Raw genomic sequence first — 18,206 nt, 5'->3', positions numbered from 1 at the left:
TATTGCTACTCCTGTGACCCGTTTATAGTATTTGTCCTGAAATAAAAATACATTAATCTCAAGAACAATCTGCAATAGGTAACAAGATTTATTTTAATATTCTGTGAGTCAGAGTATTTCTCAATATAATCGCTAACCATATAGACACCTTCTTCTTTCAGCTTTTCCCAGTTAGGGGTCGCCACAGCAGATCACCTGTCCACTTATGACTGGCAGTGGAGTTTTACGGTGTCGAGTTGCCAGCCCAGTGCCAAACCTTCCACAGAAGGTGCACACACTCACACCTAGGGCCAATTTAGAGTGTCCAATCTACCTACTGCATGTCTTTGAGATGTGGGAGGAAACCAGAGTACCCAGAGGACACCCATGCGACCACAGGGAGGACATGCAGACTCCACACAGAAGGCACCCCAGTCGAGAATCTAACCGAGAACCTCTTGCTGTGAGGCAGCAATGCTAACCGCTGCACCACCGTGGGGAATACATGTGAATAAAGAGTCACCTTCGAGTGTAACCATATAACTAGTAAGTATATAATTTTCACTCCACTTGTACAACTGATATCCAGAAGGTGACATGGGGTTTTTATCCAATTTATGAAGTTTGCCAACAATGCCTAAGGGGGGTACTGTGCTAAAAATTTTTCAAGCCCAAGGTAGGAAGTATGCATAGTTTTTCCCTCATCCACTGCTTTGATGACCTTCTCGAAGCAGTCTACCAGACTGGAGAAGGCATGACCATCCCTTGAAGAAACCAAACTGGGTTGAGGTCAAGGTGGGCAATATACACTGCTTTCCCCTCGACCATTGCTTTGATGATCTTCTCAAAGCTATCCAGCAGACTGAGAAGGCATGACCATCCCTTGAAGAAACCAAACTAGGCTGGATACAGTGACTGAATGTTTCCTATGTCATTATTATTTTCACGATGATTCTTTCTATGGTCTTGCATATCAGGCTGCTCACACTTATGGGTCTGTAATTGCCCTGGTCTGTACATGGCCCACTCTTGTGTAGAGGGTGACAACTGCAGTCCTCCATTGACTTGGCAGAAAGCCTGTCTGGAGGCTATGGTTAAATAATGATTTAGTAGTTCTGTGTTTCATGCAATTGAGGAGGCATCCTGGTATACTATCGGGGTCAATTTATGCATTATTCTTCACCTTGCACTGAGGACCCATTTCCTCATAACAGTCAAGTGAACTATGGTTGAGGGTATTTCCTGAGGGGTGTACATACATACACATTTATAAACAAACACACACACTATCATATATATATATATATATATATATATATATATATATACACACATACATACATACACATACATACACACATACACACACACATACACACATACATATATATATATATATATATATATATATATATATATATATATATATATATACACACACATACACACACATATATACATACACACACACACACATACATACCTATACATACTTACATAAACATTGATAGATACACAATGCATGTGTTTACATGTGTGTTTAGATTATACATGTATGTGTGTGTTGTCTTGTAAGAAACAAATGTATGCATACTTGTGTGTACATCTTTCTAGCCATAGTAGTACTTTAATTAGCATCTCTAGCTATGCAGCACATTACAATTCCGGCCTGCTATAAACAGCTTATTTGTAATTGTTCTATACGACTTTTCAATTACCATCTGGTATGGCTCGTGGTTGAAGAAGTTCCACTTATCAGACCATTTACATAGCTTACCAAAGTGAATGTATTGCTATCATAGTCTGTTTTTGTCCCAGGTTAAGACTGAATTTTTTCAAGCAGTTCATCTACCTGGAAAACAAACAAACCATCTCCAAGTATGCCACTGAGAGATCACTACTGGGCAGATCTGCAATGAATGAAATAAAATGAATAATACCTCCCATAATTTTTACTTATTTGTCTTAGTTATCCAGAAAAGTCTAGAGAGAAAAGACTCAGCACATACACAAAGATAAAGTGCAAACAGCTAATCGATGAGAAGTTAAAATACTTCCATATTGTCCACTATGCACTCTCTTATCCTTTCAAGTGTTCTCTGGCTATGGTTTTGAACTGTTTATGTCAGCGTTTTTAACTCATTCCCTCCAATGGAAACCAGGAAGTTTGCACTGTAACTTCCAACTTGACAGAATCAAGTTATGCCCTCACATTTCAAACAAATGTTCACATCTCTGGAACCACAGGGGTTATGAAAGAAGCTATTTTTATAGTGGTAGTATTCTTTAGGCTTTAAACCAAATTTTATAAGTCACAGTAAACAAAGTAACAATTACACTTGTAATATTTTGTAAACAACTTACAATATCTCAGCAACCACTCAGGTCATGCACATACTTTCATCAGCATTTTATTCATCTAGCTGAATATTTTCATATGAAGATAAGGAGTTCTGTGTTACTTGGTTGTGGAGATATTTAGAAAAATGTGAAAATGATCTAAATAAATATAATAAAAAAGTTAATATCTATTTATCTGTACTAGACAGAGGTCAAATATTAATGCAGCCAAATTTCCCATTGTGTAAGCTTTAAGATGAATCTTTTAAAACCTTGTACATAACATGGCTTTGGAATTATTGATGCAAATATGGACAAGTAATATTTGACGCCCAGAGGCGTCAGTAGGAATTAACTGCAGATGCACCGGGAGGCATCACGGGGATACAAGAGTTAAAAAAGAAATGTCATGTTGGACATTTCTGGTTTGCTGTCAGCTGCTCAGTCAGAAGTAAGGCCTGTGCATGGTGTGCTAATTTCAGTGAGTGGAAGAGTGTAACCATACCTCTCAAATGTCCTTTATTTTGCACAATGCCCCTGACTTGATCTTGTACTTCCATCCAGTCTCTGTAAAAATGTTTTATTTTTCTGCTGAATCACTGAGAATTATGGTTAGTCAGTAATGTGAGACATTAAAGTTCACTTTATATTGTTCAGAAAAGTGATGTTGACACAAACCCTGTTGTCCCTGACTTGGTCATTTGCCCATAAATTTTAATTTTCTTGGCGTGGAATTGCTAAGCAGTAAATGTCACTGGGATGAATGAGGGACTGCACACTAATACAGCAGAGTTTCAGTAAGTGGTTTTATGGTGCTGTTCACTCTACCTTCCCCATGAGGAGGCTCAGAATGAAAACTCATCCTGTTCAGTGGTGAGACAGCCTACTCCACTCATTTGCATCACCAAATGTCAATACTTGAAATGGAACAAGCTATCTGTGGCTTGGCTGATCATAAGGGCAGAGGTCATATTTTTACATTTATTTTTTTTCAACCACAGAATGCACCAGTCAACAAGGATGTCGGCAATATGAACACGAGTGATGGAAGCAGAGCAAAATATTTTTTTTTTTTTTTTTTTTTTAAAGGCAGGTGTTCAGCTGAAGTGATCTTTAAGATACATATAATAAAAGATTTTTTCCAAAGATACTATATATCTAGACTTAAGAACTAAAACGGTTAATTGCTCTGCAAGGACGATATATAAACATGAACTAAACTAGGCATTTCTTCTGTGGTGAAATAAAATTGTAACTACCATAACGTTCCATGTTAGTTGTCTTCATCTCGCCTTCTTTCTTGCTGGTTGGGATCGGAGCCGATCCTCAGCTCCAACTCGGCCATCTTCTATAGCTCGAGAGCTGTTTACTGGCTCGAGGCTACGCCTTATCCTGTGATGCCTAGCGCTAGCTACCAAGATCTCGTTTGTAATAGCTAACCCCAGACATAGCCAGAGAACCAACCTGTCCAAACAAACAGGTTGAGCATATCTGTCATACTCTCCAAGTCAGTAGAGGAAACAAACCAGAGTAAAACCAAAACTCCTCTCGATCCAATAGGACAGGGGGACGGAGGGTGGGACGCAAGAAAGAAGGAGAGATGAAGACAACTAACATGGAACGTTATGGTAGGTACATAACTTCTTTATGTTAAGTTGTCTATCTCGCCTTCGTTCTTGCTGGTTGGGACAGCGTCCCTAGCACCTACAATCCTGGGCAGCTCATTGGAACAGACTCTTCAGAACAATGGAACCAAAGTCAGTTCTGCTCCTGGAGACCATATCTAGCTTGTAATGAGAAATAAAGGTATGAGGATTTGCCCATGTAGCAGCTGCACAGATAGAATCCATGGGCAACCTAGATTGGAAGGCTACAGAGGTGTCCAAAGCCCTAGTAGAATGACCTTTCGGTTTGATAGGCAACTCTTTGTTTTTCAATTGATAAATGAAAGTAATAATGTGAGACAACCATCTGGATAAGGTCACTTTGGAAACTGGAAGACCTTCTTTGCCTGGAGCATAGGAAAGGAATAGTTGGTCCGACTTCCTTATATCCTTCGTCCTATGCAGGTAAAAATGAAGTTGTCTAGGAACATCCAATTGATGTAATTTGTATTCTGCCTTGTTGGTGTGGTTGGGAAAAAAATACAGGTAGGTCTATAGATTGGTTTAAATTATTTTCTGAGCAGACTTTCGGAAGGAAAGAGGGATTAGTCCTTCAGCAAAGTATGGAGGATGGACACATAGTGCCTGAAGTTCAGAGACACGTCTGGCTGAAGTAAAAGCTAACAGAAAGAGAGTTTTCCAAGATGGAAACTTAATGGAGCAGGACGCTGCAGGTTCAAAAGGGGGCAAAATTAAGGAGGTTAGTACTAAATTTAGGTCCCAAGGAGGAGGGGGATCTCTCACTGGGGATATAAGGAGAGTAGTCCCTCTTAGAAAAGCTTTACATAGCTTATGATACATGATGTTTGCATTAGAGAAACCAACATGAAAGTTTGAAATGGTCGCTAATTGAACCCGGATTGTAGCTGAAGCGAACCCAGAATTAAAAAGTTCTGGTAGGAACTCCAAGATTTCGTGGACTGGGGCTGAAAGGGGATCTATGTTCCTAGCCTCTGCCCATCAAGGAAAAACGTTTCCATTTGCTAGCATAAGTCCTTCTAGTGGCGGACTTGTGCGAGCAGACAATAATTTCACGTACGGCTGGGGAAATGCTGGGAAGCCTGGCTAAGGTTGGAAGTGGAGCAACCAAGTTGTGAGGTGGTGTGTTTGTAGGAATTGATGCAGCCCGCCTGATTGATGAATCAGTAGGTCTGGAATCGGACCCAGAGTCCAGGGCTGATCGAGAAGGTAATGGTGCAGGAACGGAAACCATATCTGTAGAGGCCAGTAGGGGGGCAATGAGGATCATTTTGCAACCAAACGATATTGCTTTCTGTATAAGTATCGGTATCAGGGTAAACGGATGGAAGGCATAAAGAAGTCCCTGAGGCCAATCGAGGACTAGAGCGTCTCTGGGAGTGTGACCTGGAAGCGGAAGAAGGGAGAAGTAGTTGCTGCATTTGCTGTTGAAGGGGGTAGCAAAAAGATCGCAGCAAGGCTGTCCCCATTTGCGAAGATCACATCCGCAACTACCCGATTCAGAGACCACTCGTGAGGCATGAGAATAGCTCTGCTGAGCCCGTCTGCTATGACGTTGGACCCCCCAGGGATGTGCGTCGCAATCAGAAATCATTGGGAGGAAATCGCCCACTGCCAGAGTCCGAGTGCTTCTCGACATAGGGGGTAGGACCTGGTTCCGCCCTGCTTGTTGATGTACCACACCACCGACATGTTGTACGTTTGAATTGCAATGGTCCCAGAAGGGAGAGAGCCCCGAAGAGCTTGCAACGCTAAGAGCACGGCTCTCATTTCTAGGATGTTTATATGCAAATGGTACTCGTGAGTCTGCCAAGTGCCTTGGACTGTCCTGCCCTGATAATACCCCCCCCCCACCCTATCAGGGAGGAGTCTGTGGTCACTGTGGCAACCGGAGGGGGCCGAATAGAGGGTCTGCCCTGAATCACTAGCGAGGAGACCATCCACCAGGAAAGGTGCCTTTTGCATGCTTCTGTAATCATGATCATGTGAGACATGGGCAGCTGTTGGAAAGACCACTGTGTGAACAGAAGCCACTGACGGATCCTCATGTGAAAGTGGGCCAGTGGGATTAGAAGAATTGCCGCAGGACGAACCTGACTTGGATCCTTTTGCTCTGCTTTAGAATTTGTACTTGCTGGCAAATTAAAGATACCCTGGTCTGGCGGAAGCCTTGCGGACATGTTCCTTGTGTCTAAGTCTGCTCCTATATAGGCAATAGATTTGACAGGGCAATAAGGCCGATTTTTCGAAGTTTATTGTAATGCCTAGCTGGGAGCAAATTGTGATTGTGTAGTCCCTTGCTTGCAGAAGTTGATGCCTGGTAGTAGCAGTGAGGAGCCAGTCATCTAGATATGGAAACACCTGGAATCCTTGACGTCTCAGGTGAGCCATGACCACTGCCATACATTTGATGAACACCATGGGGGCTGTGGTGAGACCAAAGGGCAGAGCTCTGAACTGGTAATGACTGGCGCCCAGCCGGAAGCAAAGGAATCTCCTGGAGTGCCTGTCCATTTTGATGTGATAGTATGCATCCTGAAGATCTATGGAGCACATCCAACTGTCCTGACCCAGAAAGGGTAGAATGGACTGTAGCATGACCATCCGAAACTTTGTTCTCTGAACAGACTTGTTTAGTCTGCTGAGATCCAGAATTGGTCTCTAGTCCCCTGTCTTTTTTGGTACCAAAAAGAACCTCAGATTGGGTGGAACATCTGGAAGAGATTTGCTTGACGGTAAGGGGGGGCTAAGAGAAAGGGATTTTGTAACCTCCGGATATAATTGACTGTACCCATTTGTCTTGCGTTAAACTTTGCCAGGCTTTTGGGTACAGTATAAGTCTTCCCCCGACTGCCTCCAGAGCCGGGCAACCCTTCATGGAAGGGATTCTCTGCTGCCCTGGTTCTGCAGACCCCCCTCTACCACGAGGGCGGCGTCTGTTGTTGTTGTTTCCTCCTCTGCCCCTGGAGGAAAAATCGCTACGTGTGTCAGGCGGGGCTCCCTGGGATTTTCTGAACCACATTTTACCACTCTTCTGACCCTTGGGGTATGGTCTGGAAGGAGTGGAAAAATGGACTCCCACAGCAGAGACAGTCTTGCCTTCTTGCCCACACCTAAAGGTGTCTTTCACCTGTGGTCCAAAAAGAAAGGAAACATCAAAGGGGGTGTTGGTGAATGACGTCCTAAAGGGTTCCGCAAAATTACACAGCCACATCCATGCAGGTCTCCTAAGGGCCACGCCTGTACCTGCCGCTCTACTTGCACCATCGGCTGCATAGGAAATGAGCCTCATGGAGGAGTTGACTACAGAATTAAGGGTCGCCAGCTGGGAAGCCACTTTAGCTTGAGCCCCTTCAGCTGATGGATCTTGAAGGGTATCTCTGAGCTCTTTAAGGAGATTCCTCTGAAGCCGGGTAAAAGGGCATAAGTAATTCAGTGACCTCATAGAAAAGGCTGCTGAAGCAAACATTCGCTTCTCGTATCTATCCATAGTCCTAGACTCCTTGTTAGGAGGATGGACAGACGAAGAAGTTTCCACTAAGTCTTTTTAGTGGCTGCTGCTACCACCATGGCATCCACAGGAACACCTTTGGTAAGGAACTGTTTATTAAGGGGTGCAGTGATAAACTTGCTAGGTCTCCTCGGGGTTGGTTCCACTGTATCCGGGGCTGACCAAGCCTTTCGAGCCACCACAGACAGGAGTGGATAGAAAGGCGGAGAAACCCAGGAGGTGGAAGGTCGGGAACCAAACCCATTCAGGAATACAGACTCATCCTCGGTAGGGGCTAGGTGATTCCAGTTCCCCCTCTGCTTAAGCATTTCTAGGATGTCCGAGAAGGAAACATCTTCAGAAGGGGACCGCGGGGACACTTCCAAATCATCGAAGTCTGTATCAGAAGTGACAGTCTCAGAGGAGTCAATGTGCTTCCTCTTGCACTTCTTCTTACGTGGGGGCTCCTCTGAATGATCAGGGGAGGCCTTGGAAAAAAAAGAGGAAACACCCAATGGGGTGCCCTGGAGAGCCGGTTCCCCATGCTTGGGGTCTGGAGGAGGAGCAGAGGTTGTCGCAGGCACTACAGGGGACGGAGCCGGTGGGGTCAATCGTGGAGCTGACTCAGAGGCCAGCACACTCCTCATGACATCAAAGGCGCCCCTGCCACGATGCAGAGAAGGATCCGGTTCAGAGGAAATCGGAATCCCTCTCCGCCCCGAGGCCAATGTAGGAGCCGAACTCACCTGCGCCGAAGCTCCGAGAGGGAGAACGGGGGTGGACAAGGGTCCAATGCCACTCGCCCCCTCGGAGCCGACGAGGGAGCCTCGGCGCCCAGATCCCTCGACGGACGGTACCATCAAGGGAATCGGAGCAGACAAAGCGACTGAAGGAGAACTAGTTATCAGAGCCGACGGTTCCACGACTCAAACCCCAATGAACTCCAGCTCTGAGCTCAAAGGAGTCGGAGGAAGAACATCGATAGAAGTGGACGGAGCAGCCACCTGTTGAGGAGGGCTGGACAACATCTTGGCAAGTGCCTGCGACTTCAGCAACCTACTGACCACTCTCTCCACATCGTGATCCGAGGACCGAGAGGAGTGGGAAGATCTGTGACTGCGCTCACTCTGAAACAGGGGAGACAGAGGAGCCGAATGTATGGACTCCAGAGAAGGGGACCTCAGCCTCTTGTGGCTCCGCAATGGCTCCGAAGATGCTGATGGAGCCGACGGGGATATAGTCTCATCGATTCCGGCCGGAACCGAAGTGGCAGGTAAGGTCTGAACCAATGATGACTCCGAGCTTGAAGCCGACGATTTGGTCAGTTTTGGGGATTTCACAGGCAAAATCCTGGGGCTTTAAAAGACCTCTAAGAATAAGCTTATTTTTACGCTCCTGCAGAACTCTATGCATGGCATATAGAACAAGAGTCCTGCAGGTGCACTGCGCCTAAGCAATAGACGCAAGAAGTGTGCCCATCTGTCAGAGACATTTTCTGACAGCATGAGTCACACTTCTTGAATCCAGATACCTTGGATTCCTTATACATCCTGTATCCACAAAAATACCTCAAGAAATACTACACTGATCTTAGCCAAAAGGCCGATAAGCGAAAATACAACACCAATATAAAAAAAAAAAAAAAAAAAAAAAAAAACACACACAGTATACTACAGCTAAAGCTAAAGTTTTTTTTTTTTTTTTAAACTAGGAAGCCTCTAACTTAAACGGCTACCTAAAAGGATAGAGAGAGGGGGGAGGGGAAGAACACTCTAAATTAAACGAGTTCTAAAAGGGGGAGGAAAGGAACTACAACACACTAAACTAATGATAGTATAAGACTAAAAGTTAACTATAACTCTTAAGAAAAAAACTATTTTTTGAAGAAAATAGTTCTATAATAAACTAATGCGAGCCTGAGCCAGTAAAACGACACCTCGCAGCTGAAGCGGCAAACGAGATCTGGGTAGCTAGTGCTAGGCATCATGGGATGAGGGGTAGTCTCGAGCCAGTAAACAGCTCTCGAGTTATAAAAGATGGCTGAGTCGGAGCCGCGAATCGGCTCTGATCCCAACCAGCAAGAACGAAGGAGAGATAGACAACTTAACATTACATATTACATTCCAAACATGAAAATTTAGTATGCAAACAGTGAATGTGCAGTATATGTGAAAGTAAACATCAGATATGACTCAACATATGGCTAAAGGGTTACAGTATACATTTTCAGAAATTATGCAGTGGTTATGAAAGACCTTCTGTTCAGAAGAACTGAGCAAGAAAGCCCATCATCACATTTTATTTGTGAGGATACAAAAGGAAAAAAGATAAATCACAAAATTTTGAAATTACCTCATCATAATTGGTGTCATTTAAATCTTCATCATCATCATCCTGGCCTTTTTTCATCTGATCCCCCACAGTCCTCTTCCCAGGAGGGGCATGCCGGTCATCCACAGGGTCATTAGCATCTCGTGCAGGACCAATATCAGAACGGGTTGTAAAACCAGTAGCTCTGCAAAACAGACAAATATTTATTTTATGAAATGCCTTTCTTTTCAGAGAAAACTATACTGTAAAAATATTATCAGTAGGCAACAGAATAACTTTAAATGTACACGCAAAAACAGCATTGATCACTTAAAAGTAAAATAAATAAAACTTCATTATATCAGTGTAATGCACATCAATAAAGTACAGAAATATATATATATATACTAAGACCATGCAACATCCAAAAGGATTCAACTTCATAAGGAAACAAGAACCAAGGAATAAAACAGCTAACTATTCGTCACAGTCCTTACTAACTACTGGATTGGTACACTCAATATAGGTTCTCTGACAGGATGGAGCTTGGAAATGGATGACATGATGGCAAGAAGGCTGGAAATCCTGGGTATCCAGGAGACGAGATGGAAGGGCAGTATAACAAAGTCACTTGGCTTGGAATTCAGAACCTACTATTAAGGAGGAGGACAGACTAAAAATGATGTGGGAATTGTGGCAAGGGAAAGGCTTCAGAAGGCAATGAGGAGGTCATCAGAATTAGTGATAGACTTTAGCACAGTATTCATAATATCAACCTATTCTCCACAGCAGGGTCATGACAGCAAAGAAGAATTCACATTCCAGCAGCAGTTGCAGGACATCATGGCTGGTGTTGATAATAAAGGTCTGAATGCACATATCAGGAAAACAGAAGACGACACAAGGGCTGTCTGGGTCCACGTTTGGGGCAACAGGAATAAAGAAGGAGAGGACACTCGAGATTTCTGCCTGGTAAATGTCTTGATGGTGGCCAACGCAGTTCAGCAAAAGAGAAAGTCACAAGACTAAATAAAAGAGAGTGGCCAACATGCAAGTCTGCTAGACCTCCTCCTAATGAGAAAAGGGCACCAGGATAGAATCAGCAACTGCGAAAAAGTCATCTCCAGTGAAACAGACAGCCTACAGCATAAATGACTGGTTACCACAATCAGTTGCAAGCAGTGGTTAGAGAAGGCTTCAAGGTCAAAACAGACTAGGCTGAAGACTTGGGAGTTGACTGGAAAGGAAACAGTTCTGGGAAATACAGAGCCGATGAATAATGGTAGCAACTCAAAATAGCATGTGTGAGGACTATAGAACAGATATGTCGCTGAGGGATGTATGAACATAAGGTACATAAGGAAAGCTGTTGATAGAATCTGGCACTTTGCCATAAAAAGTAACTTGTTAGACTGCATAAAGAAATGATCAGGTACCAAGCAAAGACAAACCGATAAAATTGACAACACCCTTCTTAAGGGATGTCAGCAACAACTTGCTAACGATAGTCAACAGCAAATCAAAGACAGGAGGAGGAGTATTTCCAAGAGCTTCTGAAAAGAAAACCCCACAGAAGCTGTACTGCCCCAAACTTAGCCTCCAATGAAAGAAGAGAAGCCCACACTTCAAAGAGAATGCACAGCACTAAGGAAAATTAAATCAGGGAAAGCTGCAGGCTAGATGTTGGGCGAATTGTGGAGAAATGGGTCCTGAGGGTACTCATAGCAGTATGAGAGAAAAGTGCATTTCAGATGACTGCATAATAAGCATACAAAACAAGGGGACATCAACAATGGTGGGTAGTATAGTGGTATCACTGCATAAATGTTTTGGAGAGGGTGACCGTTAAATGAATACTAGGAGAAAGTAAGATGGGAGACTGCATGGATCAGGCAATCCGTAATAAAACCAAGACTCTTTCCACCAAGGGCAAACGTCCAGTCTGGTGGACCCCAGCCATAAACAAACTTTACAATAAGGAGGAGAAAGCTGTTACATGATAGAGCAAAATCCATAAAAAAGAGAAGACACCCTTGATCATTATTAGTAAAAACATACGAGCACTCATAAAATCATCCAAGGCCAACTTTGAGAGAAAAATTGCAATAGATTCAAAAGACAATCATAAGGCCTTCTTCAGCTATGTTAGAAACCTGGGTGGCAACTCCCAGATATGTGCAGAATTAGTCCAAAATGATACAAAAGTCACTGAACCCACAGACATTGCCAACATACTGGCAGATAGGTTCAGTGCAAACTTCACCCCCCTCCCCTCCCCCCCCCAAAAGGAGAGATAACTATCCCAGCGGAGTGTAGCCTCCCAGACATCTCAAATGCGCAGGTGAAAGCTGCTCTCTCTAAAGCTAAAAACACAGCATCAATGGGACCGGACGGTGTCCCCGGCTGTGTGCTACACAAACTCAACGAGGAACTAAACCCGCATATAAGGCAGCTGTTTGATCTTAGCCTTACCACAGGATACGTGCCCAAGGAGTGGTGTACGGCAACTGTGGTCCCACTCCACAAAGGCGGTGCCTCTACGGACCCTAGTAATTACCGCCCCATAAGCTTAACAAGCCTGGTCTGCAAAGCTATGGAGAGGATCATAATGGAACTCATAAACAAAGACATAGGGGACTTGCAGACATTGGACCCGACCCAGTTTGGCTTTGTCAAGGGCAGATCATGCCTTTTGAACTAGGTCGACTTCTTCGAAACAGTCACCAAGGCCATTGATGAGGGAAAGGCAGTCCATACAGCCTACCTTGACCTTGCAAAAGCTTTCGACACAATACCCCACTCGGGTATTACAGAGAAACTTACCAGCTTAAATGTAAACCCATATGTCACAAGATGGGTTGCAAACTAGCTAAAGGACAGAACCCACAGGGTTAGAGTTGCTGGCGCCATGTCAGACTCCAAGCCGGTCACAAGTGGTGTCCCACAGGGCTCAGTCCTTGGCCCCCTGTTGTTCGGCATTTACTTCTCAGAAGTACAGGCAAACATAGGAGGACTATGGCTGACAAAGTTTGCAGATGACTGCAAACTGGGCGCCATAGTGGAAAGTACATCGGACACAGATATCCTTCAGAGGGGTCTCACGGAAACTGATAACTGGTACCAGAGCCATGGCCTGAAGTTAAATGCCAAAAAAAGTACAGTCATACCCTTCGGGAAAAACAAGGTAACCCCAAGCTACCATATAGATGGCAATCCATTAAGCACAGAAGAGGTTATCAGGGACCTGGGGACCCAGGTTGACAGTGGCCTTTCTTTTGACACTCACATTGCTAAAGTGGTTAGAAAGACCTTCTACATTGCCCACCTGATCATGAAGGGATTCACATCCAGATCAAGTGAGGTCATTGTTCCCCTGTACTCTTCACTTATCAGACCAATGATAGAGTACAATGCCCCATTCGGGATGTATCTCACCCGACACCTGCAGCAATTGGAGAGACCCCAAAAGTTCCTCACCAAAAGGATAAAGGGACTCCAAAATCTGTCATATGCTGCCAGACTGAAGAAACTCCAGCTCTATTCAGTCGCATACCGCCTGCTCAGAGGTGACCTGTGCCTGACATACAAGGCCATGTCCAACCCAGAATTAATGGACATGCTCCACCTCAAAAAATCCAAATCTACCAGATCCACTACAGCAAGCGACTTAAACCTTAGCACGGATATAAATAGGACATGCTGGCGGGATAGATTTGTCACCCAGAGACTCCCTATGCTGTGGAATAAAATCCTGGTCCATGTGAGGCAGAGCACCTCGCTGGCTCTGTTCAAGAGAAATCTTGACCGATGGATGGGAGATCGTAGGTTTACCCCGGGAATCATCTCTGTGTCACTGCTGGACAGAGGCACAACAAACTAATGGGCACAGTATTTTTTAACATAAGGGGTGGCGTAAGCCGCAAAACTTTGGGCTAGGCTTATAAATGCCTTAGGGCAGATAGGTTCACAGGTTTATACTAGGCTATGCAGTTTGTATTCTGATCTGGATGCAGCACAACTGACCCAATGTTTGCAGTGAGGCAGTTGAGAAGAAGCTAGAAATGAGGAAAGAGATCCAACTGGGCATTCCTAGACTTGGAGGAAGCATATGGCAAGGACACATGAAAGTTTACTTGGCCAGTCCTGTAATGGTTCAAAGTCCCAGAAACATTGGAAGAATTAGTGCAGGGTTTAAAGGACCCAATGACACAAACTCACAAAGGGGATTCCCTGTGGGAGTGGGTGTGCATCAGGGTTCATCTCTGAGCCCACTGCTGTTCATACTGGTGATGGACTACATTAGCAAACAAGTCAGAGAGGACAGATCAACAGACCTGCAGTATGCAGACAATGTGGCATTACAGGCATACTCTGAACAAGAACTTAAGCAATGAATAGGGGAATGAAATGTGAAACTGAAGGCATACAAGATGAAACGGGGTACAGATTAACACAACTGTGCAGGCATTAATTATGGCAATTAAAAGAAGCTGAGAGCCAAGACAGAACAGGAAACAGTGGAACAAGTTTAGAGCTTCAAATACCTGTGGAGGTGATGGAGGAGAAAGGAAAACTGAATGAGAAGGTCAAAGCTAGATTTAGAGGGGCTGCAGCCAACTGGCATAGAATGTCAGAGATACTGTATGACAGAATAAAGCCAAAGAAGCTGAATAGTGAGGTATACAAAACAGTGGAAGCTAAGGACCACTGTAATGTGCCCAGTTCCACAATGTTGTTACATGTTTTTCGCATTGATGTTTTACCATTTCATAATGAATTGTTATTTAGATGTTATATAACTAAATAAAATGTTTTTGGTAAAGAAAACAGTGGAAGGACCCATATTAATGAATGTTACAGAAACCGCGGCAGTTAAACCAGAGCAGTTGGAGAGCTAGAGGTGATGGAAATTAAGTGCTTGAGATGGGTGACAGGATGCACACTATGGAACCAATGAAGAAATGAGGATATCAGAGCAGAAGCTCAAGTAGCTCCAACTGCAAAGAAGGTTCATAGCCTAGTATGAACCTATGAACCTATCTGCCCTAGGGCATTTATAAGCCCAGCCAGAGTGTGTGTGGCTTTCACCACCCCTTAGGATGAGAATACTATATCCATTAGTTTGCTGTGCCTCTGTCCAGCAGTGACACAGAGATGATTCCCGGGGTAAACCTACGATCTCCCATCCACTCGTCAAGATTTCTCTTGAACAGAGTCAGTGAGGAGCTCTGCCTCACATGGACTGGGATTCTGTTCCATAGTGTAGGGAGTCTCTGGGTGATGAATCTGTCCCTCCAGCACGTCCTATTTATATCCGTGTTGAGGTTTAGGTCTCTTGCTCTCGTGGCTCTGGTGGATTTGGATTTTTTGAGGTGGAGCATGTCCATTAATTCCGGGTTGGACACGGCCTTGTATGTCAGGCACAGATCACCTCTGAGCAGACGGTATGCGACTGAATAGAGCTGGAGTTTCTTCAGTCGGGCATCATATGACATATGTTTGAGCCCCTTTATCCTTTTGGTGAGGAACTTTTGGGGTCTTTCCAACTGCTGCAGGTGTCGGGTAAGGTACATTCCGAATGGGGCATTGTACTCAATCATTGGTCTGATAAGTGAAGAGTACAGGGGTACAATGACCTCTCCTGATCTGGATGTGAATCCCTTCATGATCAGGTGGGCAATGTAGAAGGTCTTCCTAACCACTTTGGCAATGTGAGTGTCAAAAGAGAGGTTACTGTCAACTTGGGTCCCCAGGTCCCTGATAACTTCTTCAGTGTTTAATGGATTACCACCTATGTGGTAATTAGGGGTTACCTTGTTTTTCCCAAAGGGTATGACTATACATTTTTTGGCATTTAGCTTAAGGCCATGGCTCTGGCACCAGTTATCCATTTCTATGAGACCTCTCTGGAGGATGTCTGTCTCTGATGGAGTGTCAATTATGGTGCCCAGTTTGCAGTCATCTGCAAATTTTGTCAGCCACAATCCCCTGCACTTCAGAAAAATAAATGCCGAACAAGAGGGGGCCCAGGACTGAGCCCTGTGGGACACCGCTCGTGACCGGCTTAGAGTCTGACATGGCACCAGCAACTCTAACCCTATGTGTTCTGTCCTTGAGCCAGTTTGCAACCCATCTTGTGACATATGGGTTTACATCTAAGCTGGTGAGCTTTTCTATGATGCCCGAGTGGGGTATTGTGTCAACGCTTTGCTAGGTCAAGGTAGGCTGTGTGAACTGCCTTACCCTCATCAATGGCCTTAGTGACCATTTCAAAAAAGTCGACCAAGTTCAAGAGGCAGGATCTGCCCTTGACAAAGCCAAATTGGGTAGGATCCAGTGTCTGTAGGTCCCCAATGTCTTTATTTATGAGTTCCATTATGATCCTCCCCATAGCTTTGCAGACAAGGCTCGTCAAGCTTATGGGGCGGTAATTTCCAGGGTCCGTAGAAGCACCGCCTTTGTGGAGTGGGACCACAGTTGCCGTACGCCATTCTTTGGGTAGGTATCCTGTAGTAAGGCTAAGATTAAACAGCAGCCTTATGTGTGGGTTTAGTTCCTCATTGAGTTCGTGTAGCACACAGCCGGGGACACCGTCCGGTCCCATTGATGCTGTGTTTTTTGCTTTAGAGAGAGCAGCTCTCACCTGGGCATCTGAGATGTTTGGGAGGCTAGACTCTGGTGGGATAGATATTTCTCCTTTTGGGGGGGAGGGAGGGGAGAAATTTGCACTGAACCTGTCTGCCAGTATGTTGGCAATGTCTGTGGGATCAGTGATTTTTTTATCATTTTGGACTAATTCTGAGCATATCTGGGAGTTTCCACCCAGGTTTCTAACATAGCTAAAGAAGGCCTTATGATTGTCTTTTGTGTTGGGAGGGTGGCCTAATGGTTAAGGTGTTTGCCTTACAAACACAAGGTGCAAGGTTTGAGTCTCTCAAGGTATAATTGACTAGGCTTAAAATGGCTCGCAAGGGCAGTTAGCTTAGTAGGAATCTGTGAAATCTGTGTCATTAGCAATTTTTCAAAGTTGGCCTTGGATGATTTTATGAGTGATCGTAGTTTTTTGCTAGTATTGATCAGAGATGCCTTCCCTTTTAGGGATTTTGCTCTGTCATGTAATAGCTTTCTCCTCTTGTTGTAGAGTTTGTTTATGGCTGGGGTCCACCAGACCGGGCGCCTGCCTTTGGTGGAAAGGGTCTTGATTTTATTAGGGATTGCTTGATCCATACATTCCTGGAGGTGCTCGTAGAAGGCATTTGTAAGGGTTTCAGCAGCGTGGGTTGTGGTTTCCACTGGCTCGGGGGCCTTGAAGGATACCACTCCAGTTTTAAGAAGTGTGAAGTTTGCTTTTGAAAAGTTCTTCACTGTGGTCTTTTTTGCTGGGGGTGGGGGCGGGATGTGGATCTCCAATGAGATTAATTTATGGTCCGATTTCACCAATGAGGGATATACTTCCGGTGTGGAGCATTTTGTCCCCATGTTTGTGATGATCAGGTCTAGTATATTTTCTCCTCTTGTGGGAATGGTGACTAGTTGTTCCATCACATTTGAGTTTATGAACTCCAGGAACCTTTGGGCTAGGGTGTTGGGGCTTGAGTAATGTTCCCAGTCTATGTTTGGGTAGTTGAAGTCACCCAATATGATGGTGTTTGGAGAGACATTCATACTCTCCAGTGTCTTCAGGAAGGCTGTGTGGGTTTCCTGAGTTTGAGAAGGTGGTCTATAGCATGCTACAAACTGTAGGGCAGTTTTACCTATGGTTAATTGCACCTGGATGGTCTCCGATGCTTCGTGCGTTGCCACTAACCTGGAGGTATGGGTATCCTTTATGAATATGGATACTCCCCCTCCTTTTGTGGTTCGGTCCGGATTTTGGGGCCGGAACGCATGATATGAGGTATAACCTGATAGTGCTGGGGTGCTCTCATGAGCCTTGAACCAGGTTTCAGTCACAGCACAGACATCGATGTTCTCCATACTGAGGAGGGCTTCGATGGCGTGCATCTTGAGGTTTAGACTTCTGGCATTGAGCAGTATTACCCTTAGTTTTTCTCCATTTTGTTTTCTAGGGCGGTAGGTTTATCATTTGAGCCTTGCCTAAAAAAGGCACTATGGGGGTGGCAAGAGCCTTTGCCAATATCCGGAAGCCCAGGGGTGACAGGTGCAAGCCGTCCCTTGCGAAGCAGCGTGGCTTGTCAAGCATGTCATCCCAGGCAGACAGACATTGGATCCCCTTAGAATGACACCAGTAATTAAGCCAATTATTAAAGCTGATCATTTTGTCTCTGTATTGTGGCATCATTCTTGGTGAGGGTAGGATACTGCTCAGGGTCAGGGTCATACCGGCCTGGGCTACATAATCTGAGAGCTCCTCTATGTCTCTTTTCATGTAGTCCAGGGAGGTACATCTCAGGTCGTTCACACTGGCATGGACAGAGAACAGA

At 44.7% G+C, this 18,206-nt stretch overlaps 1 protein-coding gene across 1 annotated transcript in view; it reads right to left on the bottom strand.

Annotated features, from left to right (window-relative positions):
• PRPF6 (pre-mRNA processing factor 6) overlaps positions 1–18,206 on the bottom strand; it is a gene marked incomplete in the record, with an annotated part of 1,570,595 nt that overhangs the window by 1,520,403 nt on the left and 31,986 nt on the right. The window contains 1 exon segment of the mRNA XM_044089883.1: positions 9,805–9,967. Within this exon segment, the coding sequence (XP_043945818.1) occupies positions 9,805–9,967 (163 nt within the window).

This window comes from Protopterus annectens, chromosome 12.part0, assembly GCF_019279795.1.
Source record: "Protopterus annectens isolate FY-2018-M chromosome 12.part0, PAN1.0, whole genome shotgun sequence".
NCBI classification, from domain to species: Eukaryota; Metazoa; Chordata; order Ceratodontiformes; family Protopteridae; genus Protopterus; species Protopterus annectens.
The sequence above is the reverse complement of the archived record's forward strand: the minus strand, read 5'-3'. Positions and strand labels throughout refer to the sequence as shown.